Here is a 27,914-nt window from a genome sequence, read left to right as displayed (position 1 = left end):
GTCAACTTTTATTTATGTAGTAATATTCCGCTATCACCTGCATATGGCGTTTAACGTTTCCAATTTTATTCGATACTCGATACCATTTTATTCGATATGCTCTGAGTACAATCAATTTTTAAACCGAGGCAGGCTACTGGCAGATATTAAAGTTGATGGTATAGGGATTTCAACAACCGTTTAAAGTCAGCATCTCGTAAATTATATGGTTATAATATAACCTATTATTGGGTCGTATTTTGACTTTCATGTTTCATACCAATTGTTAGGCCTTCGTTTTTATACTAAATTTGTCTATGGAATATTCCGTTTACCTGATCAATACATAGAGCTCAGGGCGGGGTTGATAGGTCGACAGCAGGGGATGCTTACTCCTCCTAGGCACCTGATCCCACCTCTGGAATTTCCGGGGATCCATGTTTTATACCCTGTTCACAGATTTGTGTTGTTTGTAATTTGTTTTAGATCGATCACTATTCGTTATCTCTCCTTTTTCATTTCACAGCTGAAAACATCAGATTAAAAATATCGGGAAGGGCTTTCCATAAATTCATTACTTTTTTTTTATTATTTTAAATACAGAAATAAGAATTAAAAAGATTCTTGAATGGAAATATTCCAGAAGCATTTTTGATATAATATGGCAAAATATTGCTAAGAAAGAAAACTTTCGAGACAGGATTGAGTATCATTGGTTCTGATATTGTAAGAATGATTTGATGGGCGATAAGGTTTTAAAACTTTAACAAATATTCAGCATATTTGCTGAAATTAGCATGAATTTTCCTCCTTGTTTGTGAAAGATCCCACCCTAATTCCTCATAAAATTTTAAACGACAGGAGTTACATCTTAATCTTTCTGCTACAACTATCTTAAGACAATTTTTTTGAAAATCAAAAATTGGTGTTGGTCCTTCTAAATGTAGTGATGGAGACATACATACGACCAAAATATTATACAAACATAGGTAATCAGAGATTACAGAGCTCACCTCAACGAATGTTGACTTTAAGTAAGGCAAAGTCCCACATTAAACTAATAATCTAGGAGTGTGCATCCCTAGATGCAACATTTATGCAATTTTGGCCTGATAGGGCTTGCAGTTACTTGGGAATAGACTTATCTGAAAACTTAAAACTAGTCACTCATCCAGAAAATGTGAGTCAAATCCAGCATCCGAAGCAAGTCCAGTAGTGTGCATCCTTAGATGTATCATCCATGCAAGTTTAGTCAATATAGAGCTTATAGTTACTTGGAAATGAGATCTACTCCAAAAACTTTGACCTGGTTACTCATCCTGAAAATGTAGATCAGATCCAGCATCCGAAGCAAGTCCAGTAGTGTGCATCCTTAGATGTATCATCCATGCAAGTTTGGTCAATATAGGATTTATAGATACTTGGAAATGACATCTGCTCCAAAAACTTTAACCTGGTTACTCATCCAGAAAATATAGGTCAGATCCAGCATCCGAAGCAAGTCCAGTAGTGTGCATCCTTAGATGTATCATCCATGCAAGTTTGGTCAATATAGGGCTCATAGTTACTTGGAAATGAGAACTGCTCCAAAAACTTTAACCTGGTCACTCATCCAGAAAATATAGGTCAGATCCAGCATCCGAAGCAAGTCCAGTAGTGTGCATCCTTAGATATATCGTGCATGCAAGTTTGGTCAATATAGGGCTTATAGTTACTTGGAAATGAGATGTGCTCCAAAAACTTTAACCTGCATCCGAAGCAAGTCCAGTAGTGTGCATCCTTAGATGTATCATCCATGCAAGTTTGGTCAATATAGGGCTTATAGTTACTTGGAAATGAAATCTACTCTAAAACCTTTAACCTAGTCACTTATCCGGAAAATGTAGGTCAGATCCGGCATCCGAAGCAAGTTCAGTAGTGTGCATCCTTAGATGTATCATCCATGCAAGTTTGGTCATAGGGCCTATAGTTACTTGGAAATGAGACCAGCTCCAAAAACATTAACCTGGTCATTCTTTAGCTGAAATTGCAGCATCTGAAACCTTGACTGGTACAATGAAACACATTAGAAGCATCCTCCATGCATCTCTGACTAAGATAGGCCATAGAAGTACTTGAAAAGAAAACTGCTCCAAAAACCTTAACCTGGGACGCCGAGGGTATTACATAAGCTCCCCCAACTTCCTTGAGGTGAGCTAAAAAAACTGTAGATATATGACCTACATGTGTATCCGTATTCTAGAACATCCCGTTAATTTATTTTGTACCCTCTCCTCCTTAAAACAAAGAAAGCCAACAGTGTTTAAATACAAATTTTATTTTATTGATCAATATGTAGGTCTGAAATCTAAAATGTGACACATAAATATACTGATGTATAAAAGAATAAAACTAAAAAAAAGGAAAGCATGAAAATAATTTAACAACTATCAAGTATTTAAATGTTTTGATTTTTTCTAAATTTTACAAAAAGAAAATAAGTTTTTAGTTGCCCTTAACAAGACAGAACAGAAAGTCAGAGAAAAGAAACTAAGTTATGTTTTGTTTTTTTTAATAATATATAGCACAATAAGAATTCTGGTAAAATTTATTTAATTTTTTTGTGTCACGCTTTGTCAAAAAAAAACAATAAAAAAAAATAATTCCCATGGGAAAAAAAATCAGCTTTCTCTTGGACATTTATTGAAAGCTATGCTTTTAAAAATATGTTAAAAAACATCTTTTTTTATTGGATGAAAAACATTTTTCCCCACCCACGTTGTTCTTATGCTTATAAGTACATGTATTTCTAAACAGTCTCTCTCTTGAAAATCTTATGAAATCATAAATGAATATTGATGGAAACAAATACATGTATGATGATATTGAAAATTTCATGAAGTAAATGCATCTGTTAAACGATCTAAATTGCTGTCTTACAAATAAAAACACATTGATCAGCTAAAACTTCTTTAGACATAAACTTCCGCTTTGGAAAAAAAAATATCATTAGTAAAATATAAAAATTTTAAATTTGAACTGATTTCATAAAATATGTTAAAGAGATCATCTATTGGCAGAAATTTTAAAGTCTGAGTGAATTCACATCCCCATTTTTTCCTGAAAGTTTGTTTTTCCTGACATCAACAGATTTATGTTATTTTTCTTCAAAAACTTTATCACCTAAGAATGTCCTTCACAGCCATATGATACGGTGTATATTGCATGACCTACAAATAAACCTACCTGATTTGCAAAAAAAATTTGAGAAAAAAAGTTTACCTGCATATTTGAAATGGACATAATTAAAAAAAACACATTGCCTGTCTCTTAGCCAAGGGAGAACAAATGTATTTAAAAAATTGTCCAACATCTTGCAATATCTAGACATGAAAACATGACAAATACAAAACATGGCCTGTGACTTTAACTTATACATCAGATCCACAAGACTTAAAAATGAAAATGAATACATGATTATGCAAATTTTCCTTTTTTAACATGGTAGATTACAATCCATACATATAAAATATCATGACATTGTTATGAAGCACATATGTCCCAGCATTGAAAATTTTGTTTCCTTAATCGCTCTGGGATCCAAAAATGATTGAATGCCACCACTACTACTTTAATACAGATATTAAATTCTGTATAGTCCATGCAAGAGTGTCTAAAACTTTATCTTAACATATACAGACAGGTTAGTCCTAAGTGGCCCATGTTTAAACATCAAAAAGTCAAAGAAAGTTTCCAGAAAATATGATCCTAAAACTACTTGAGATATTAGTAAAATTAATATTTATTCTTATTTACATCACAATTAGGCATAATTACACACAAAAAAGACACATCTGATCACAAACCAAAACAAACAGTTAAAAAAGTCACCAATCAATTTTTTTTCTTAAAAAAAAAACAACAGTATTTGAAAATAAATTTATGTAAATCAATAAAACAGTAAAATATTTTTTTTTGTGGGAAAAAAATAACAGTATCTGAAAATAAAATAAAATATTTTGGGAAAAAAAATCAAACAGTAACCCACTAGCAACCAGTGTGCACTCTACTGGCCTCTTGTAAGAGTTAACATCACAATTTAGTGATTTTCTTACATTTTTAAAAATTTAATTCTAACTGTAAAAGAAAAAATAAATAAATACAGGTGCGGTGGGATAAGCTTTATTTACAGTGAAATGAGGTCCTTCAGGTTACTAGGGGGTACTGAAAAATACATTTTCACAACATTTTAACGTTGCACCATGGAAAGCATTCTGAGAGAATGAAAGCAAATGTGCAAAGAAGTCTCCAAATATGTTGACTTTAGAAACACAACATACTTAGGTGGAATTCCAGTACCTGTTAATGTACACACGTAACAATTCCTTTAACAACCCATACTGTATAGTAGCCACACTGGGCATAACAACCAAGTTCTTAGTTAAGGGTTTACCTTGCATACAGTTTATTGAAAAAAAATTACAGCTGACACTCACCAGTGAAACAGCTTGATATATGCTGCATCATAATAAAGCAGTTGGTCTCTTATGTCTTAGTTTTAACAACAGTCACCTTTTTTCATCATTTTTTTAAAATATGATATTTAATATGACACTAACAGCACTATGCCTGAATTTTTCATTTAATTGATTGAACAAAATATAAAAGCAATCACTTTATAATACAACAATTAAAAGAAAAAAGCAGTTTTTATACTCAACGTTTGCCAGACGTTAACCGAAAATACAACTATTGGGTACTACCCTAATGTTTCAAAAATGAGTGACATTTATCCAGCAAATTAGGCACTTCTTTTTCTTATTACTTGTAATATTAAGTAGAAAAACATAAGAGTAATAATAGTCTTTGGATAATCAACAATCAAAGCAGAAACATGGACAGTATGAAAACCTGACAGGCAAAATTAGAAACCTGATTGTAAAAAAGAAATACATTGTAGTTTGTCACCTTCTCTGAATACATATTCAAAAGAACTTTCTTTGAATACATATACATCAAATTTAACAATGCAAACATGAAGATGGACTGAGTGTTGGATTTGTGCAGTCAATCTTTGCATTATGTACATGGCTCAAAATCATAGCTGCTTTATAACAAAGGTACTCTTTAGTAATGATACAAAACTCGCACATTTACTAGAAAATAATATTCGCTATTCATTTTACAGAGCACAGTTATCGCTGCATTATTTGGTCCATACGTGCAAACTGGAATACAAACTGAAAATACTTTTTTGGCATGAAAGTTAAAGACACAGTTAAAAATATCATGCTCAGACAGAATGAATTTGTGTTGATCTTTTCATCTCATCATGCATAGAATTCTTTATCGGGTGCTTTCATATATGAATAATTTGTGTATTTCTGCTCATCCAGTGGGTAGCTACCTTCATCCTTCTTCCTCATACGATAAACAATGAACATCACAAGCAAAATGGTCAACAACAGTGCCACCACTGCTCCACCAATGACAGCTGCAATCAAAGAAACAAGATCTATCATTAAAAAAAAATCTCTCCCTGTACTGGAAAATTCCTATCCCCACTCATCTGCAACAAAAAATATCACAACACCCACAAACTGTACAGTTTGCTCAACACCTCAGACTTGTCAAAATTTTGAAATCACTGTCAGACAAAGTCTGACAAAGTCAAATGTTCTACTGGACCGGACGAAGTTTTGTCAGACCAAATACATGTACCTTATAAATACAGTAGTTATTTTGACACTGAGAAAGGAAAATAAATAACTGCACCAAAATGCCCTTTTTTTATTTTCAACAGCCTTCAATCTCACAAGTTTCTTTTCTTAGGATATAGAGTCTTTAATCAGAGACATAAGTTTTTTTGAAAATTATCAGTCCAGACAAATTTTTTTAACGGCCTTGCCGACAGTAGCAATGTTTTTTTTACAAGTCTGCATCTCTGATGAAAATAATCTAATACCTAGTACTTTTATCTGTGATGACTTTGACCTATCACAAACATCCCTGCTTCATGCTAGTGAAAGACCCTAGGAACATGAACAATCTTTGCTTTATGCTGAAGAATCTAGTGTTTCTATGCTTTTAATAGACATCCAGTCAATGTTTGTAAGCATGCATGTACATGGTATATTTCCACACTCCAATCAGGGTTTTTTTTTCTTATGTGACATTGATTGCCATATCCTGTTCTCAACATTTGACACATGGGGTCCAGTAAACTTTCTTGGAAAGCCATTACATGTGCTCCAAGAGGCTTCGGCCTTAAAGCTACAGAAATTCTTTAATTCTTCCCTTAAATTCAATCTCTGGTCCATATTTAGATTGCTGCTCTACTAAGAAGTGCAAGTGTAATGAAAATCCTGAAATTCATGATACCACTTTTCTTTCACATGATTGTCAAAATCTAGCTCCGTCATCTAGTTCAACATAAGTTTTCAATGCAAAAAAATGTCATACCTGCTAGTAATCCTGGTCTAGCCATAATGTAAACAATAGGAGAAGATTCCTGACTCTCTGCCCTACCCTGGTCAGTTTCTTCCTTGTCTATGTCATGTCTATTATTCATATTGGGATCAACAGGCTTTGCCACCCCATCTAAACAAGAACAATGCAAGTTCATTTTAATTCTGGTGATAGAAATGCAGTAGATTTAATTCATAAAATCAAAAGTTTACTCTCCAGAATTTAGGAATATTTCACACGAAAGATGTTTTTGAAATGCAACTGGCCAAATTATGATGAAGTCCAAGACTTTGATCTTACTAAAAAGCTAGGACTTTGATTGTCAACTCAACCAAATATAGAGTTTCAATCTTACATCATACAAAACTTACGAACAAGATGAAAATTTTAAAAGACATTCAGAGATTCATAATTTAAAACATACATGTACATGTATCAGCAAACAAAATGAGGTATTAAAGGACTTATCGCATGATTTTTCAAAAATCGTAATTTTATGAAAAATATTATCTGATTTATTAAAATACTGAATCCAATAAACGTTGTTGAAAGCATATTTTAAGAGATATTGGGAGTTGAAATTCAAATACAGCAATATGCATATTTCAGTCGGATTTCGGCGAAATACTGCTCTGACGTCATAGGCGACAATTCAGTGACAGAGAAAAGAGAATATACACACTATTTACGGAGTTATCAACGACAAATGCAGCTTAATTACGAAAAATTGTGAAAAAATTAATTCCTAACGTGCTTTTCAATTACTATAGAAACATTAACTAGTTCTGAAGTATAAGGCTTATTAGATATTTTCGTTTTTTTATTCCAAACATTTAGAATCTGTAGCTCTGATTACGGCAATATTTCGTGATCGGGAAATTATTTTTCAAGATCGCCATCCTTTAAAAAACACATGAAGACTTGCATAAATTAATATTATGTTAAAAACGAAGAACAACAAAGTTATATTATGTTAAATTTGTGAATCAAATATGTAAATACATGTGATGAGATGACAAATCAAATTGTATTCTGACAGCGAGTTTCTTCATCTTCGCCGAGTATCCCTCGCTATCGTCGCTGCTATATTTACAATGTTAACAGATTTTCTAACATATAAGGTTGGATATTCAATTTCATATCAATAAAATAAGCGATTTGGTCGTCCAAAACACAGAAAATTCAGGTTGTATCGCGTATATTTTCGTAAGATTAATGTGAAGAGATGATCAGCCATTGTCAACTTTGATGACACAGGGTCACGTGATCGCTATCTAATTAACTTAGATTTTTAAATCAGGGGTTTTCATTTGAGTCAATAATTGATTAATTACCGTGGTTTATCGCAATAAAAACACAAAATTAATAAACTTTTGTCATAATGAACGTTTTACGCTTTTAATTTCAAATAATTTAGAAACATGCGATAAGTCCTTTAAATGAGGCAAACCATCATTGTTCAAGGCTCAAGTTCTTTAAATGTAGCAGATGATGACAACATCTATTGTGCACAAAATTAAACACCATATCTGCCTTTTATTTTTTTACGGACTTACTTATGCCAGGAATGATGATATTTCGATCCTCATTTTTCTCATCTTCTCCTATATTTGGTGTGTACTGTAACATAAAACATACATGTATATTCTATATATCTCACATTCATTTCATGACATTTCAACTTTTTAAGGGCAAAAGGTATATTGCTGCTAAACACTTCAAGACAGAACAGAACCATTCAATGATCATATTCTGTTATCATTACTTCTTCATATCCTCCTTTCAATTAGCTTAATTTTATTTGAATCCTGTGATTCAAGAAAAAATCCAGATGGGTTTTTTTCACACTGTAAGCTTAAAGAGCTACCTACACATGTAAAAAGGAGATTAAAAAAAACTTTCTTCACAAACATGAAATCAATCATGATCTCAGTAAATGTGTCAAAGTGTGAATGTTTTAAATTTGGCAATTCAAGGCATTCACTTTCGACACACATATCTGAAATGTAACAGCCTTACTGCTTGAAAAGATTACTTTTGCCTACTTTATGAATGTCTTTGTTATCTGACTTTTCTTTGACTTCTGGCTTTTCTGTTAGAGGCACTGGTTCTGGTGTGGGATTTTCTGTTTTGGGGGATGTTGTAGTTGATGATGGCATGGTTGCTTTTGTAGTTTCTACAATGTCAAGAATAAAAGTTCACCTGAAATGCTTCAATGGCATTCCACTGCATGGCACAATGAACAAGAGGCCCATGGGCCACACCGCTGATCTGAGCACAGTCAAAATCAGTTCAGTACTGAAAAGTTTAAATATATTAGTGGTCTCGTCCTACCCCTATTGGGGTATTAATATCTCATGGCTCTGCTTTTCATGAGAAGAAGATTTTTTCCTGGTATATACTTCCATGTAAAACTTTGATTGCGTAATGTGGCCTCACCCTACCCCTGGCGGTCATGATTTGAACAAATTTGAATCAACACTACCTGAGGATGCTTCTGTATTAATATGACTAATTGTGCGATTGCTGGTCATCAGAAAATGATTTTTAAAGACATTTCCTATATATTCCTATGTACAACCTTGATCCCCTGTCGTGACCCCATCCTAACCCTGTGGGTCATGATTTGAAACTTGAATCTAAACTACTAAGTAAATTTCAACTTTTCTGGCCCAATGGTTTTTAAGAAGAGGTGTGGTCCTTAATTTGAACAAATTTGAATTGGTCCAGTGGTTCTGGAGAAGAAAATAAATATGTGAAAGATTTACTCAACGACAACAAATATGATGATAGACAATGTACAAATTTTGATCTGAAAAGCTCACTTGACCCAAAGACTCAAGTGAGCTAAAAAAACTGAATAAAAAGGTAATTAAAAGTGTTGGGGTCTGTAACCTTGCACATATTTCAATAGAGAAAAAAAACTTGAAAAACATATGTACTTTTGTTTCTTTTTAGTCGAATCTGTGCTCTGGATAATAACACAATTTAAAATCTCAAACTGCATGAGAGAAAGGGAAATAATGTTAATTAAAATACAGTTGAGGCATTGCCAATATTGTTACCTCTGGCTTGATAAAGATACACCATCAAAACATTGCATGTCCATTGGCAGACCCAGTTTACAGAAATAATTTTGATCAGTAGCATGTAAAACAGAATCTGTACAACTCAATAGTACTGTTGTCCAGCATCTATCACTTATCTGTCTGAACAGTGTTTATAAATCTGACCATTTAAAGTCTTTTGTTTTATATAAATAATGAAATCTTTTTTACAAACATCTCATGTAATGCATGATATTGTGATAAGTGTATATGTGTATTTCTTCAGCTATCAATATTATTATTAAACAAACATTTACAGGGTTCGACACTAACGTTAGTCTCTTAGTCTCAGACTAATACATTTTCATTCGGACTAATAAAATATGTGGCTAATTAGTCCGAACGGACCAATAAAAATTTCTAAAACAATATGAATAAATTACCGATGTCCGATTCTCGACAACTTTTACTGGAAAACCCCGCGTGAATTTTTAGATTTCTAGCTTTTGGCGGGTAGTTACGCAATGCCGGGTCAATTCAGCGCTTAATTTTTCGACTGATCGATATGAAGTATAAGGTTTTAGCGATCATGATATAGTATGACACTTTTAAGAAAGATGTTGGACGTTTTGGATGTAATGTAAAGACAAAGAAAAAAAAACGAGATCGGAATACAATCGTACTTGCTGATTGGGAGATTTCAATGAATCTGTGGAATAATATATTTCACGTAAATACTTTGTTTATTTCAAAAAACAATAAGTATACATGTATTAATTGTCACGTTTAATAAATCTTAAAAAATATTGATGTTTCTTTTTTTTTCCCTTTTTTTTTTTTTGACGGACTAATAAAATCGCGCGCGGACTAGTAAAAGTAATGAAGCACAAGTCCGGTTGGACTAAAGCCTTAAAAAGTTAGTGTCGAACCCTGCATTTATCATAAGGGTATTTCATGTAGCCAAAATTCTGCAAAAGTACTACCCATATCATATAACATGCTCTAAAACTCTAATTACTCATTAATTGACAAAAACTTTTCTCAGTAACAAGCTTAGTATTTCTTGCTCTCAAATCAAACTTGAAATATTGAATACACATATTGAATTTCAAACCAAACATCATTAAAATGTTAACAAGAGGGCATAGCACCACATTAAATAATGTTGTTCAGAAAAAAGTGCTGGTGTACTTTTTCAAGCAATCAAGTTGCTTGATGCATCTAAGAATTCAATAATTTGCAGCTGACAAAAAAATCAATAAACAAGGATAGATGAAAGCAGTTTAAATCTGCTGCAGATGTACCTATACAGTTAGGAACTTCTGGCTGAAATACTCTAGTTTCCCGTCGTTCAAGACCATTTACATCCACACACCAACAAGCAGATCCATGGCACTGAATCTTCTCAAATTCTCCATCTATGGTGCATCGTGGATGATAAACTCCCAAAAGACCTTGCTTCTTTTTTAGCAACTGGAAAACACAAGGCTTTAGACCTTTTCCTACAAAAAAACGTATATCTTTAAGTGGAGGCCAAAGCCTTTAGATATATACACAAATATTTCATTTCCTGCAGTTACAAGATTAGTATATGAAAATTCTGCAGACTCTACAAACATGTCAAAGTTTGTGTCCTAGACAGATCATGCCTTCAGTACTCATTAAACCCCCTTCTGTGCAAAAAACTGGATCCACCTCGCTAAAAGGGTAACTTTGAATTTATTATGTAAAACGAACATAAACACCAACAGTGCTAATTCACTGTTACACAAATCTTACTAGTCATAAGTCCATGACCTATACATGCACTAAATTTTGAAACTGCCAAAATTTGTACCTAAATATCTCTGTTTATAAGTAAGATACTGAAATATAAACAGGTTCTCTTTAGGTTGCCCATGATATTGTAGGATTGTATCAATCAATGACTCCTAAAAATCTTCTAAAGGTTTATTCATTGGCTGTCTTATATATCAAAAGGAGGGTTGGCGGATGGGTAGATCTCTATATACCGATAGTCAAGTAGTACTCTTTAAACTGTAGTTGGGTCTGGGTCTTTTACAAGCCATGTTTTGTAAATACACAAGAAAATGCATTTACAAATTTGAAAAAAATCATGATTGACAAAAGACGAAGTCGTAAGATCATCAAGCCCTCCGACTTAACATGCTTAAGAAAAAATCTTAAGACTGAGTATAGGATGGATTTAGTAGAGAGGTAAAACAGTACAAAATTTGAAATGTTTTGTAAGATTACATCATCAGGAGCTGTAAATTATAAATCCTGAGTTTCTGTTCATAACTTCAAAGTTAATAATCATAGGTATGATTGAAATTTTGAATTCAAATTCTTTTATGATATAGCATGATACAAGAATCAAATTTCTAGGATTTCCAAATACAGTTGAACTTGTAAACCTATAGGGTTTAGCATGGACATTTTATTTGAATATTTTAAACTTGGAATATATTCATAACATAATCATTTTAGTTATTAATAGTGAACTTAATAGTGACAGTAAAAGAAAAAAGTTTATTTAACAAGGATGTACATTATTAGTATACCACATGCAGTGACTTTATAATTGGAAAAGAAACTTTAATTCCATAAACTATAATTATCTTGTTAGAACAAATTGGATTTTGATGTTGATACAATGAACTATAATTTTGTTAATCATTTTGTAATGAAATTGATCAGAATAGACCAATCAAGTCCATGGATACTAAGTAATAAAATTTGAACGGAAATGCAAAGTTACTATTAAGATTCTTGACTAAGAGCAATAAAATTGGGAACTTTGAAGCAGATAAGTAAATGAGCTTAGGGCTAGAACTCCTGTGGTGCAGAGATGGGGACTGAGCCCATAAATAATACTAATGTAAGTCTACCTTGATTGGAGGTGGTGCCAGGTTGGGGTTCATAAGTCAATGGACAGATCTACAGACCACGTGTAGGTGGCATGGCAATGGTAAGACAGACAATGAAAAGTACTTTTATATCTGGGACCATGAATACCCCCTGAGCACGAAATACCCTGTTTTGCCGGAAAACAGATCTCTCTTTTGGAATACTCTTTGGACTACACTTTGGACTCTAATTTTTCCCTTAAATATTTATGATGGATCTTAAGGCCAAACAAAAAAATGTGTGGTTCCGCTTACACTTCCAAAAAAATTAGGGTAGGTAGGGATTTTTTTTTTTTTTTTTTTTTTTTTTACAAAATGATTTTCTTGATTTTTTCTAAATAATACCTATCACTGCTTTGCAAATGGCATTTAGATGTGGTGTGATAATATACTAGTCAATATTGGTAGGGGACACCTACATGCTAGCTTGCTTTGGATTTAACACTATTAAACACTTGCACTATGTTTTGCAAGGAGCAGGGTTGGCTGGGAAATACAAGTGGTAAATACAGGTATTTCCCATCCGGGAAATACTACAAATTTTCTCTAAAGTGGGAAATACTGGGAAATACAAAGTTAAAGTTTTTTATTTCTTCAATTCATTCAATCTTATACAAAATTCAAAAATAAAATAAACATAGAAATAGGAGATGAATAATATGGAATATGTCTTAAATTGCAATTTAACATATTCAGAATGTATCACTGCTCCAGGTCTCATACCCATATGCACTCTGAAGCATTTCCCTGGCTGTATAAAACTAAACTTTTCAAAATCAAGTTTCTTTTCAGTTTTGTAAAATTATTAAGTTTATTAATTACAAATCCAAGAACAAAAAAAAATTGGTTTAATCCTTCTATAAACACTGTAATTATTAGAAACAATCATGTTGTTTTAACAAATTGCTCTGGACTGCAGTTTTGTGCCCCTGTTTTGAGAGATAATTACCTTGTGAATGAGTAGAACTGAAAGGCTTCTTCTTAGGTTTGATATTTATACCATACTCTAGTCTATTGAAGAATTTTCTTAGATCCTTCTTTAGTTACATAAAAAAACCCAATTGGGATCTTTGGGTTCGTTTCATGGACCTTTGTAGACTACATCTGACTCAAGCATGAAACAAATGACATTCATGACTGGTATATGAATATGCTGTGTTATGATTTCATAAAATGAATTACTTGGAGACCAGAATTTTTTAAACCCAGGGACAGTGATACCAGTACGATATCTAAGCCAATAAGGTGTACTACAAGTCAATATGAATGAAATGTGTAGCTATTTCTTATTTCCCAGTATTTCCCGGGAACTACCAGTAATTACCAGTATTTCCCACTGTCCTGGGAAATATGAGTATTTCCCAGTTTTTTGCCAACCCTGTCAAGGAGGCCGTCATTGCTGAAACTAAAACTTAAACTGGAGCCATTGATGGAAATCGGGGGAAATTCCGGAAAAAATATGAAAATTGCCAAAAAAAAGTTTAGGGTTGGGGGTATAAAATAGGGAAGGTCAGGTAACCGGAACCACACATATTTTTTTATTTGGCCTAAAGACTTGTGCTATAACAAGTGCATTGGTCTATTCTGAATAGATTTCAGAAACTATCATTTAAAATCTATATGATCACGGTGGATTAATAAACTTTTTAAAAAACTTACAAACTTTGTTATTGGCTTACAAACTTCATTATCTCAAACACAAAATCATCAAGTGTGTTGGCAGTTCCAACCACTTTTTTCTCTGTATTTTACCCTTAATATGTTGGATCCTTAGATATCTCTCTTTTAATCTTGGTTCCCTACATATTTGAAATAAAGCAGTTTGACTGTATCTCTAATCAGTTCCAAACTATTGTCCCCTTTTTCTGTTCTAATTTTAATTTCTGGGAATTTTGCAAAGTTCCTTCAAGTTTACCTGTTATACAATCTGGAACATTTGGCTGCATCATCTTTGAGCCTGTTACTTCATCACCAAACCTGTCCACACACCAGCATTCTTTGTTATACATCCTTCTGTGACATTGTAAAGGCTCATACTCTCCAGTCACTGTGCACTTAGGTCTATAGACATCTGTCGTTATGTTTTCTGCTGATAATCTGAGCTGTTCACATGCAGTCAAGGAACGAGTTGTGGTTGGAAGAATTGTTGACAAATCTGAAATTTAATTCATTTTTGTATATTTATTTATAAAATCTTAGTACAAACAAGTTTCAATATCTCAATCAATTTGAGAACTATAAACTTAACATTGTTAGCAAAGGGTAAAAAAAAAGGCTTCTATGTATAACCAAGGTTCAACTTCAGATACACACACGGGATCACTGCTGAATTTAATCGAATTCCATTGAAGAAATTGCTCTTAATGCCTCATAAACTTTTTTTTAAAAAAAACTTATGCCTTTTGTCCACAGATGCCAAAATTGTGTGGTTATCAAATTTAAAAATACAATGCTAGCTGAAACTGACCACCAGGTTAACCAGAGTGTCTCCTTTTTTTTTAAATCCAAAACCCGGACACACTGATGTCTAACTTATTTTGGTACATAAAAACAAATTTTGCTGAACCCTAAATACTTAAAGAGCCCCAACTACTGTACTTCCAAAATGTGTTGTTTTTTTCCCCCAGATGAATTACAGAATTTGGTTATTTTGGTTATGAACAAATCTGGAGATAATGTTTATTCATTAAAGGTACTGAAAGTTGAAAGATTCACAAATTCAAAAAGTATATGATGTCTCATTAAAATTTTATGAACTAATAATTCTGAAAGAAAAAATGAACAGCAGTAAAGCAGATTTAAATATTTTCCTAAGTACAATTCAATGATATTATTTGTACTTTTAAGTATTTTGCAGGTACAACGTTAACATTGCTTACAACTCCTGAAGTAAACAAAATTGAGAATTCATGTTTGTTCAAAATGGAAGCTTATGAATACAGTGTGTCAAGACTTTCAAGAAAGTGTAATTTACACCGTCACTAAAAGGTCACAGAAATTTAAAGGTGTAAAAGTTTCATGATAATTTAGGTCCTATATGCCACTTCTCCAACATGCCATGTTTTCAACGTGGCCCGCATGAGGTATACATCTCAATAGCACTTAGTTTTGTCTACATTAGTTTACAATGCTTTTTGGCATTTCTTTTCACAAACACATCTGGATATTTATTTATTTGTTGACTTTTTTTCCTTTTGGTCGACAATTATAGCCACCAATTTTCAGCTTAAAATTAATAGACTTGCTAAATTTTCCTTTACCATGAGGGATTTTGGTAGGAGCAAGTCCAGACCCTGAGCCTTCTCCTGAGGATTCATCCCCCAGATCTTCATCATCTGTAAAGGTGGGACCAACTCCACTACCCTGTAATAGTCCATCATTTTTTATTCATTTCAATTTGAAAATAAGAGGCCCAGGGGCCTATATCATGAACTGTATGATCTTGAGTTACTATAATATGATGATCTTAAAATTATTATGAAACAGAACACAACAGCACTTTAGTCATATCACTGTATATAAATAGATACAATGTTTCTGATCTTTAGGTTACAAAAGACCCTGTTATTTTCAAGGATAATAAACCATCCATCAATTATAGATCTAGACGTCGATATCATTGCCATTTCAATCCTGTAATCACTAACCCAATGAATGGCCTCTCTTTAATTGTTTAATAAAGGCAATATTGAATGGTCTGGTGTCTGGTATTCAGGCGAGTAAGCCTCAAAGGTAACTGTACTGAGCAATTGTTGATCTGCCTTTATATTTGTACAATTTATAATTGTAAAAACAATCATCAAATTGATTTCTAGCTAAACCTTGAAACAAAACATTCATTTTATGGAATTATGAAATTCAGCTCTGAACACGCTCAAAAAAAAAGCAATGTAACACCAAAGACATATAGCATAGACTTTTCTATACTTTGTTGAGTGAAAAGTCACCTAAAGCATTAGATATTCACTCATATGTGACACAATGTCATAAAATATGTACGACACATATGTAGTAAAATCAAAATTTAGATCAAAAGTCCCTTACTAGGATAATCACAAAAAAATCATAAGGAAAAAACTGAAAATTTGTTGAGGATTGAAAGACCAATGAACACATCTACACAGAGAAAGTAATTATACTATGGCACCTGCAAATCTTTGCGGGGTCCTAAGAAGATGGCTTGTTGGCTTTGGGCCAGTAATTTTTTTTTTTAAGATCTACTACTGATTTTTAAATACACTTATCTCTTGAACCATAAATTTTGTAAAGTAACCTTCAGTCAACTGGAACACTGAAACATCAAAAATCTAAAATACATTCATGATAAAAGGGCACATATGGCAAACATGTAGGACCACCTAAGTGCATGTAATTCCGGTCATTTAATTTTTTGCATGAAGAATGAAAAATACGAGTCAATATACCTTTTTTTATGGAAAATTATATTTTTCTCTATTACCCTATGAGGAATACATTTTTTGTACGAATAATCCATTGCATGCCTTCAAAATCAAGCAACAACATACATTTATTGACTGGGTTTGAGTGCAACAAACGTTTTGTCAGACCAAAGAACCAAACTGTTTGTCTGAGGCCATTAAGCCGAAGGCAAACAGTTTGGTTTGAGGGGTCAACAAAACGCATTTTGCCCGAGAGCGCAGTCAATAAATATTTTGTTATACTTTTATTTTTTGTTTTTGACATACATGTATCTTTTGCTGGCTTCCATGATGTAAATTACGTCACTGTTGAACAACAAGGAATGCAAATAAGATTTAGCTGATCCCGAACACCGTGTGATGTAAGCGGTCCAACATCTCATCCACAGGTCCAATATCTCACTATGCGGTCAAACATTGATTTTAGCTCACCTCAACGAAGTCGAGATGAGCTTATGCTATACCCCCGGCGTCGGCATTAGTGTCAGCGTCCCAGGTTAAAGTTTTAGGAGCAGGTCCATTCCTAAGTAACTATAAGCCCTACCTTGACCAAACTTGCATGGATGATGCATCTAGGGATGAACACTACCACACTTGCTTCGGATGCTGGATCTGACCTTGATTTTCCACATGTGAGACCAGGTTTAGATTTAGGAGTAGTTTCGTTCCCAAGTAACTATAAGCCCTACCTGGACCAAACTTTCATGGATGATGCATCTAGGGATGTACACTAACCAACCTGCTTCGAATGCTGGATCTGACCTAGATTTTCCACGAGTGAATTTTAGCCATATTTTAACCAAATTAGCATGGATGATGTATCTAGGGATGGACACTTCCAGACTTGCCTTGGATTCTGAATCTGACGTACATTTTCCAGATGAGTGACCAGGGTAATTTTTTGGAGTAGCTATATAATATTATGGCCTGTTATGATTAAACTTGCATAGATGGTGCATCTAAGGATGAAAACTTCCAGACTTGCTTTGGATGTTGGAACTGACCAAAATTTTCTTGATTACTAAACAGGTCAAAAGTTTTTTGAGCAGGTCTATAATTAAATCAAACTTGCATGGATATTGATCTTGGGATGTACCCTAACTAGAAAAAAAATATGATGTGAAATTTGCCTTACATATAGATAACATTCGTCGAGGTGAGCTTCGTAATCTTTGATTACCTATGTTTTTATGACTGCTCAGTAAAACATTGGAAATGTTAAACTTTTTTTAGTATAGATTTATATAGGAATCAATTTTTAAAGGCTTAACAAAAGGGTTCAAAATTACCCGGTGAGTGGAAATACTTGCTAGATGCCACCTTAAAATACATTTAATTTTGAACCCTGAACATATTTTGCTGGGTTGTTGAGAATTAATTCTCAGGAAGAAAAGTGTGTGTGTGTGAAGTGTGTCTAAGGGTGTTGGAAGGGGGGAGGGGGGGTTTCAATGAAATTCTCTATACTATCCAGCTGCCTTTGCATGCACACAAAAATGACACTTTACTTACATTATCTATATCTAGGATTCCATCCCCCGACTGTGATCCACCATTCTAAAAAATACAAGAACAAAGATTTTTAAAAAGTTTGATGGGCAACTATGCAATTTGAATTTCCATCAGCTAGAAAATGGCTTAATACATTACTTAACAATAATAAAAATACAATGAAGATCAGCAGGAGTGAAAAACATAATAATAAGACTAAATTTTTCCTTTTTAATGAATTTCATAAAGCGTTATTTTCATTCTTTTTATTTTGAACCCAATTCTAATTTACAAGAGGCCCATGGGCCACAATGTTCACCTGGTTCTGTCTCACATTTCTTTCCCCAACAAATTAGTAATATTAGTAATATGTAGAGCTAGGACCTACTGTCAGGGCTGAGAGTTATAACAATCCATGGTTTGTCCTTATTGTGAGGTCAATTAAAAGATCTTCAATTTGTCTTTAAACCCACTTAACCAATATAATACATCTCATTATTAATTTATTATTAATTATTTACAAGAAATGCATTCATTTCTCTTAAAGTTTACCACTTTCTGTCATATTCCACAGAGAGTTACCCTTCCTCGTGATACAGAAATCTTGATTTTAAGGAGCTACTACTAGAAGTGTCATATATCTATCCATTGAAAACAACAACAATTAGAGAAAAGAGTACACATAGGCTCATTAAAAATATAAGAATTTTATAATCTTGAGCATTAAGCTTGTTAAGGCTACAGAATTAAGAATTTTCCTCATTTGGTAACAACTATCTATGAGTGTGATGAGGGGATCAACCAATCTTTATTTTTACACTAATTGTCTTATTACTGCTTGTTACATCAAGCACTTGATAACAAAATTTATCACTTAGTATAGTGTATGTACATGTATGTACCAGCCCAGTTTATATTTAGTGGTAATGAATGGGTAATGAAATAGCACTTTACTTGCATGCTAACAATAAAACAGTGGAAAATGTACCATGAGGTTTCATTAATTAATTTGATTTTAACTCATTAATAACACAGCATAGTATAAAATAAATAACTACAATGTTTACAAATCAATATTGTAGTCAAATAATTTATTTCAAAATGCTGTCCCACATCTTGTAGACCAAAACATGAAAAACGGATATACAGCAACATTTGTCCAATCTGGACACCATTGCTTCCCTAGACATTGGCTGGATTAGACAACATTTCAGATTAGACAACATTATAAACAAATGAATTTACTGAAATGGACTTAAAGTTTTGTATCCGATTAGGCAAGATATCGGAGTACACAACATCAGGACTAGACAAGGTTCACTGTACCAGTTCATTTCCATTTTCAACATTTTCAATATATACATCAAGTCACAATTAATTAATGATGTTCAATGTTTTTAACATGATATATAGCTTACTTCTGCTCACACCTTAATTATAATCAAGATTTTTTGACAAAGAAATTGGACTTTATACATCTGAATCATTTTTGGAATCCCAAAAACCTCATTACACATTTGCAACCTCAACAAAGCTGAATCTTAAAATGAGGAACAAGTTCTGAGAAAAAAAGTGGACCCAAACTTTTCTTATAAAGTGCAGGTATAAAGCTGAAAAAAAAACCTAATTGTGCATTGTAGTGGCCCTATTAAATTTCACAATATCAAAAACCTCATGTACATTATAGTATCAATTTATCCTTAATATCAAGATTACAAAATGATACCCTAGTTTTTCTTCAATATTTCCTTTCTACTACAGGACAGTACAGGTATTGCAAAGATCAAAGAAATGCCACAGCCATTATTCTCCAATAAATCATAGACTTCATCAACAAATTATCAATGACTTTAAACCAGTTTCCTCTAATTTTTACTGCTTGTACTAGGAAAAGGACTGAGGCCTCCTTTGATTGTGATGCAAATTAGTGGGAAAAAAGTTTACGTGGGATTCAGATTACCTCATACTTTGTCTAATGCCTGAAGTGCAAATGAACAAAAAGTAGCATTCAACTCGTTCAACTGTGACATAATAAGGCACTTATGATGACGTTGACATCTACTTCTCCGTTTCTCTATATAGGAGTATAAAGATTCGTCGTAGCAGAATAGAAATAATTCCCTTGTCATTGGAATTGTTAGAGATATACCCCTCAGCTTGGTTTTTATTTGCAAACAAAATCTCTCAACTATTGGGGTATATTCTCCAACAATTCCTCCGACGCAGGAATTACATTTCTTAAATAAAGTACTGTGGCCCCAGCATTACTCCAAGGGTTATATTTAAACAAATCTGAATCTGCATGGACTACATGAGGATGCTTGCAAATTGATATTACATTTTAGACCTAGTATCACAAAAATTGTTGGATACGATATGGACATGTCTATTGCAACTATGATTTGGATGAATCTAAGTGAAAATCTACCCCACCTTATATTAAAAAATGATTTTACAAAAATCAACAAAATATATAGACACACATAAGGTCATTTTCACCTCAGAATGGATGTTGATATGAAAATTAGCCCTGTACTGCTTTTTTTCCCCTTTGCACTATGTACCTTTAAACCATATTTAAACATGCTAAAACAGATGGACTTTGATCAGAATCTCCATTTGAGCCTCTTGCTCAGTGACCTAATTAAACCAGGAGTATTCAGCTTGTAAAGAATATGTCCATATTTGTAGCACATGTTATTTACTTTCATAGTTGTGCTGTCCTGGAAAGAATATAGGTTCCTAGATATAAACATCAGACTATTATATAAAGCAGAAACTAAAATCAAGAGATTGTCAGCAAATACAAAATTAATCTTTATTTTTGCAGAAAACCATTGGGAGATCAAACTTTTTCTAGATACTACTAAAAACTAAAATGTAATTCAACTCAAGACACTATATCAGGGATAGACATTAACTTTTAGATTCACTTGTCCTTCGGGCAAGTGATCTCAGACTTAGACTTGTCCGAATGCAAAACTTGGTTGCCCAAAATTAGGGAAGAAAAATATTATTTATTACTGTAAACTGAGAAGAAAAAATGTGACTAAATACACTACTGTCAACTTGGCAAGTTGAGCTACATAAAAAAGTAAATTCGATGCTTCGTTTGTACATGTTTATCACTGTCCTTGTCAATTTAATATGTTAACACACTGCCATGCAGCATTATCCCTCTGTTTTCTTTTAATAAACCTCATATTTTTAAAAATTAATTTCCGTAGAATCCTTTTGTGAATCCTGATTTTCACAGTGTGCGAAATTAACGGTAGACCGATAGACAAAATCTATAGAAAATGCGTCCGGTCTACAGCGAGGTCAATACCTCAAGACCGATTTGTCTATAGAGTAAATGCGGCCGTTTTACTCAATACAACTTTTCGTGCAAGTTCTAAGGAAAAATCATCACGAATTTCCCCAAATTATTGCTTTAAAATTCTCAGCCAATGAAAAACTTAAGCTTCAATGCTCTATTGGTCGTAAATCTCCTTTATCATGTTTATCTGATCCATTTTGCAGTACTACATGATTTATTTATTCCTAAAAACGATCGTCAATTTTTCCTAATCCGGATTTCCTCAATTCCTCTGTTTATGGTAAATACATCTAAATATCCCATTAAATTATTTCCTGGCTCTGAAAACCGAAGAATGGGTGTTGGTTTGATTAAATTATATCACATATAAATAATATAATTAGAGACATTTAAAATTCTCTACCATGAAAAAAATCAATGTTCACTCTATAATCTGAAGGCATGCATCTTTGCAAAAGGGGATTAGGAAGATAGGCCAAGATAATTTATATCAAATTCTGTGATATTTATTTTCATTACTATTGATTAACTAGTACATAAAAATCCATTTCATTTTGAGAAATATGCTAAAAAAAATTAAAAAAAAAAAATCGTAAGAACCTGTCACTTTTTTCCTCAAACAGTACACACATCTTACAGTAAACATATCTTTTTTTAGACTATTCACACGTCAAGAATTCATTGGCAAGAATTGAAATCTTATAAGAAATTTTAATGTTCCCTGCATCTGAAAAATTCAATATGTTAAAAGTGTATAAAAAAAAAACCCAGCTAGAATCATTGCTTAATATTAATGGTTATAAATGTGTCCATGCGTCTAAAGTCAATGCATAAAATATTGCAGTATAGGGAAAAATGAATAAGCCATTGAAAAAATATACAATAAAACAAAGTACCGGTATGCATGTAACTATATCATTATTATAATTTATTTTTTGGTCTACAGATAATTTGTCAGGTCTATAGAATTTGAAATTATTGTAGACCAATTGTCTATAGCTTAGAAAAGTTAGTTTCGCACACTGTTTTCAGAGATAACAAGCAACAGTAAAGGAAGACAATTGCTATGAAACATACATATCTGGATTGGGATACATCGTGTTACTTATATTCTGTGAATGAATTTCCCAATTAGAAGTTAACAAATTAGTTATAAGTAGAGCGTATTTATCACGAAAGAAAACAGAAAAATGAACCCGATTTTTAAATGGTCCGTATATTCTAGAAACGCTACCAAGGATTTCCTAATGTAAATCAATGTCAGTCGGGTATCTGGCGGAAATCAAGTATTCAGTTTATTAGTCCCCTACCGGTGAAACCGGAGGGGACTATAGGTTTCCTCTGAGTCTGTCCGTCCGTCCGTCTGTCTGTCTGTCCGTCTGTCTGTCTGTCTGTCCCTCTGTCTGTCTGTCAGTCTGTCCCACTTGGTTTTCCGCACTTTTTTCCTAAACGCTTGCAGATATTGAGCTGATTTTTGGTATGTGAGTGTATCTTGCTGAGTTACAGATCAAGTTTGCATTTCGTTCCGCTTCATTGATTTTTGACGGAATTACGGCCTTTTCAATTTTTACGGGTTTTCCGCAATTTTCTTCTAAACGCTTGTAGATATTGAGCTGATTTTTGGTATGTGGCTTTAGCTTGATTAGTTATAAAACAAGTTTGCATTTCGTCCCGCTTCATTAATTTCTGACGGAATTATGGCATTTTCAATTCTTAACGGGAACCAGATTACACTTGCCGGTAGGGGACTAGTATTGCTAATGCAATACTCTCAGAATGCTTGTTGTTTTAAACATGAATTAATGTAAACTGACTAAATATGTACATTTCTATAAGAAAAATTCACTTGCCCGATCGGACAAGTACGTTGACAGTTTCACTTGCCCGAAATGAGGATTTACTTGTCCCGGGCAATCGGACAACCGTTAATGTCGATCCCTGTATATGTGGGGGAGAAAAGACTTCTAAGACTCTTCTCAAAGTATATTTTGTGCAAAATATGTTCAATCCATATCAAACATGTATATAAATAATTATTTTCCCTCATGTGTCATCACAGGACCATGTTTTGACTGCTTGACCCTATCATCTATAAGCAAAATTTAAAAGCCAAAATGAGCACAAAAAAAATTAAAATTCTGGAATTTTGGCAGACTTTCATGATTTTTATCTAGGACCATCTGGATGAAAATAGTCAATATAGTTCAAATATTATTGTCATGAAGTTTACAGTTGTTATCAAATTACTCCAACAAACAAGTGAAGTAACCCCTTACATGTATGTTTTTAAATATTTGATTTTCTTAGGAGTCACGTACACTGTAAAATTCCTTAACTGATTCTGGGATGATAAATTTTTTTCTCTATAATAACACGATATTTTATGAATTTGCATTTAACACATATCATTCTTACGGGAAATATTTTATTTCTTTGAATTATAAAATTCTCTGAAAAACATACAATTTAAATACATACATGTACACAAGATTTGTTGAGGTAACAAATTTGGAATTTATGTGACGTAATCAAGTTTCACATCCCTAATTTTTTATATATATAGTTTTTCGATTTATTTCATTTAGTCCTTGCTTTTTATGGATACACTGTTTACTGAGCTAACAGTGAAACTCCTATTTCAAAATATGGTTGCATCTTATTTATCACTCAGGGATAATGATTGAGTCCTCTTTTGAGTTTTGAGATAGGTCCTAAATCCTTTTAATTGGGAAATATTTAATACATGTATATATCTTATATGAAATAGGGCAAGTTTTTCTTATCCATCTTGTATCAGATTAAATTTGACCATTTTACAAAGCTATGTATTCAGACAAGATTAAATCTAATTAATAGGTTTACAGGCCGCTCTGGTGGATAACAAACTACACCTTGGAATCACAATAATATAAATTTGGGAACCAATTTTTATTTAAAATATTATAAAATTGGGGAGGAACATTAGGAAATTCTGAATCAGATTAGGGATTACATTATCAAATTAAAGTTTAATTACTCCACTTTGACTTTTTGTCAGGAACAGTTTATTTAGATGATGACTTTTTAAAAATGGTTTTAAACACAGGCCTCAGTCAGCACAGAGTTGTGGAAAACTATTCTCATCGGCGCACTTCCCAGCTTAATAATGGTACCTTGTATACGATTGCATAATACGTTTTCTATACACGATCGAGGCTATAAATGAAAGCGAAACCAGCATGGTCTCGTGACCTATTAAATTTACAACTGGGGCAGAATTAAGAAGAAAACATGAAGAAACAGATAAAGACAAGCTAAATATGAGAAATTTTGACAGAAAGAATTCAAATACAGTTGGGAAAGCAGTAAATCTAGTACTTCCGTCTGTCCCGGATTTCGTTTTTTTCATCGATCGTTTCGAGATCTTTTATCGATGCACAGAATTTCTAAAATTTTCTAGACTCATTTTCTAGGTTAATATAATTCCCAAATTCATAAATGTTTAAAAAAAAAAAACAAGCATTCTGAGAGTATTGCATTAGCAATACTAGTCCCCTACCAGCAAGTGTAATCTGGTTCCCGTTAAAAATTGAATATGCCATAATTCCACCAAAAATCAATGAAGCGGAATGAAATGCAAACTTGATCTGTAACTCATCAAGATACACTCACATACCAAAAATCAGCTCAATATCTGCAAGCGTTTAGAAAAAAAGTGCGGAAAACCAAGTGGGACAGACTGACAGACAGAGGGACAGACAGACGGACGGACAGACTAAGAGGAAACCCTCTGGTTTCACCGGTAGGGGACTAATTATGTTTACTATGCTGAATTAGCACTGTCACCTGCCCAAAAGCAGTGAAATCTAGTATTGTTATAAATGCAAAAAACGAAATCGGAAGAGGACTTGGAAATGGAGACTGAATGTTATATTATTAAGTACATAGGTGTAATGAAGTAAATAAATGTCATGCCTTTTTAAAAAATTTTAAGACTTTCTATTTCGGACCGGCAAAGATCGCTTCGGACTGGCTTATTTTGTCTTCTTGCCAGTCCAAATGACTGGCTATCTGAAAAAGTTTTCCACAACTCTGCAGCAGTATAAATGACAGTCTAAAACAGTCGTTTTAAGTGATGAAATAATATATAAATTGGTGTTAAACAATTCTGGGATATGTGGTGGAGATTCAGAAGGAAGAAACATCTCCATAACCTCTCCATAATGATGTTCATGATTGTGCAGGAATCATCCCCTAACCCTCCCCAATTGGCCTTCAAAAAAATTGACATTTCTTAATATGTCTTGAAACTTAAAAATTCATGATAAATAAACCAATTTCAGAAATGAAATATGGAATGAAATGGTCTGGACTGTTACTACAACATATGAATTATACCAAATTTTACCTGAAAATAACAGGCAAGTTTGTACTTACTTCATTAAAACCAATCTTAAGAGTACTGGGCATCTCGTTGAAAGACAACTCATCAAATGCAACAACTCATTGAAAATCAAATGATCGAAAGTTAAACTCACCAATGCATCAAGTCAAAGAAAGACATCAAAGAAAGGGTTGTATGTTCGTTCGCCCTGAAACGCATTCGCCCTTGACGCCGTTCGCCCTCACTCTCGTTCGCCTAGAGTCCATTTGCTCTAAAACTTGTTTGCCCACAGTACGTTCGCCCATAATATGTTTAGTTGGTTAATTTTTCGTAATTTCTTTGATTTTATTGGATTTTATGAATGTTCATTTAAAGTACAATTTATTTTACTTGAACATTCACTATAGATAAACATGATAAAGAAATAAAAAAAAAATCTGTTAAATAATCGACGTGATACTCATTGATTTTTAAGCAATGTTATACAACTCAACATTATATTAAATTGAGAATAAAAGATTCCTCAAAAAGAAAAAAATAAACCTTTTATTCAGAGGCTGCTTATCACCAATATTAAAATAACCTATATACATAATCAACGTCAATCTCAATTTCATCAATTATTTTCTAAACATACATGCTATAAAAACAAACGAAGAAAGTGTCCCCTAATTTACGCTAAGTATTAAATTAACAGCAATTAAACGTTTACGATTAAGTCTTTGATAAACACTAAAATTGGAAAAAATGTCAATACTGAGGGAAATGAAATATGCTTATTAGATCTTTTAAGTAAAAAAAGAAAAGTCTTAAAATTCAAGGATAATGTTGACATAAATTATTTACGATAGGGCGATCCAGATATATGGCAAACAGGGTATAGGGCGAAGAAGAATAATGGCGAAGGGACCCTGCATGAACGGACTCATGCGAACAGGTAGATAGGGCAAACGGACCTGATACCCAAAGAAAGATGTCTTGTGGATGATGACAACTCAGTCTAACAATGTTATTTATGTCTCAGGTTACAGAACGCATATTAACAAATCATGAAATGAAATGACCCACATACAAATAACTTTCTTGAAGGGTGGCATAGACGGTTTTCATGTGCCATCGGTGTCTCACACCCAGACATGTACAAGTTCCTCACCTCACTGAAAAGCTAATATTGTATTTATGACCTGTCCATTCCATGACTTTTCCATTCATTGACTTGTACTTTCTATGAGTTGTCACATCAATAAATGTTTTCGATTAGTTGTCTTTCGATGAGGTGCCAAAGACCCCAATCTTAATTCCAATCGTAAACTCAGTGGGAGTTTGCTTAGGAAGTTAGCAATGCCATCAACATGACCAAGTAACAATATATAAATGGTCAAACAACATATATTTTAGACCGAGTTACTTAAGACGAATAGATTTATCTGATCTATACCTAATCATTACTGACAGTACATACATACAAAGTTCTAAAAAACTATACCTAAAGGCAAAAATGAAGAAAATTTCAATCAACCAACCTGAATTGTGTCAAGTCGAATTCCCTCTGTTTGGGAAGTCAAAAAAATCCCTATTACCACTACAAGTACGAAATTCGTATGCATGACAGAACGTCAATTAACTTTTCTTGATTCTTGAATTAACTCTTGGTCTCTTCATATAAAACCGAAACACTTTAAGAAAGGAAAATACTTGAGTGTTTATTTCCAGTATGACTTATTATGGCTTCCGGACTATCTTACGATTCCTCCGCGGGTTTTTTGTTCTTTTTATTTTCCTTTCATAAACATGTAAATACACATAATTAAAGAAATAAATAGTTATAAATATTTTTTATTGAACAGACTCTTTAAACAATTCAAGTTTTTAATTATTTTTATAACAATACAGCACTATTTTTTCCAATACGTCACTTCCGCA

At 33.0% G+C, this 27,914-nt stretch overlaps 1 protein-coding gene across 1 annotated transcript; it reads right to left on the bottom strand.

The window, feature by feature from the left end:
- Positions 1 to 2,371: 2,371 nt before the first annotated feature.
- On the bottom strand, positions 2,372 to 27,728 carry LOC133186103 (probable syndecan). The gene is made up of 9 exons (XM_061321383.1): positions 27,515 to 27,728; positions 18,331 to 18,375; positions 15,643 to 15,745; positions 14,298 to 14,537; positions 10,778 to 10,975; positions 8,472 to 8,602; positions 7,983 to 8,046; positions 6,421 to 6,558; positions 2,372 to 5,452 (listed from the first exon to the last, which is right to left on the bottom strand). The coding sequence occupies exons 1-9, from the start codon at positions 27,596 to 27,598 to the stop codon at positions 5,289 to 5,291; spliced, it is 1,167 nt and encodes a 388-aa protein (XP_061177367.1). The 5' UTR covers positions 27,599 to 27,728; the 3' UTR covers positions 2,372 to 5,288.
- Positions 27,729 to 27,914: the final 186 nt, after the last annotated feature.

Source organism: Saccostrea echinata, unplaced genomic scaffold (genome assembly GCF_033153115.1).
Source record: "Saccostrea echinata isolate AGI-Se365-2 ecotype Australia unplaced genomic scaffold, CSIRO_AGI_Sech_v1 ptg000001l, whole genome shotgun sequence".
Classification (NCBI taxonomy): domain Eukaryota; kingdom Metazoa; phylum Mollusca; class Bivalvia; order Ostreida; family Ostreidae; genus Saccostrea; species Saccostrea echinata.
This window is presented reverse-complemented; position numbering and strand designations above follow the sequence as displayed.

Excerpts from the sequence above, each read along its gene's own strand:
- LOC133186103 (XM_061321383.1), bottom strand. The coding sequence starts at position 27,598 with ATGCATACGAATTTCGTACTTGTAGTGGTAATAGGGATTTTTTTGACT. Across the intron at positions 18,376-27,514 it reads TTCGACTTGACACAATTCAG|AATGGTGGATCACAGTCGGG; the intron begins GTTGGTTGATTG and ends TGTATTTTTTAG. Across the intron at positions 8,047-8,471 it reads ATAACAAAGACATTCATAAA|TACACACCAAATATAGGAGA; the intron begins GTAGGCAAAAGT and ends TTTATGTTACAG.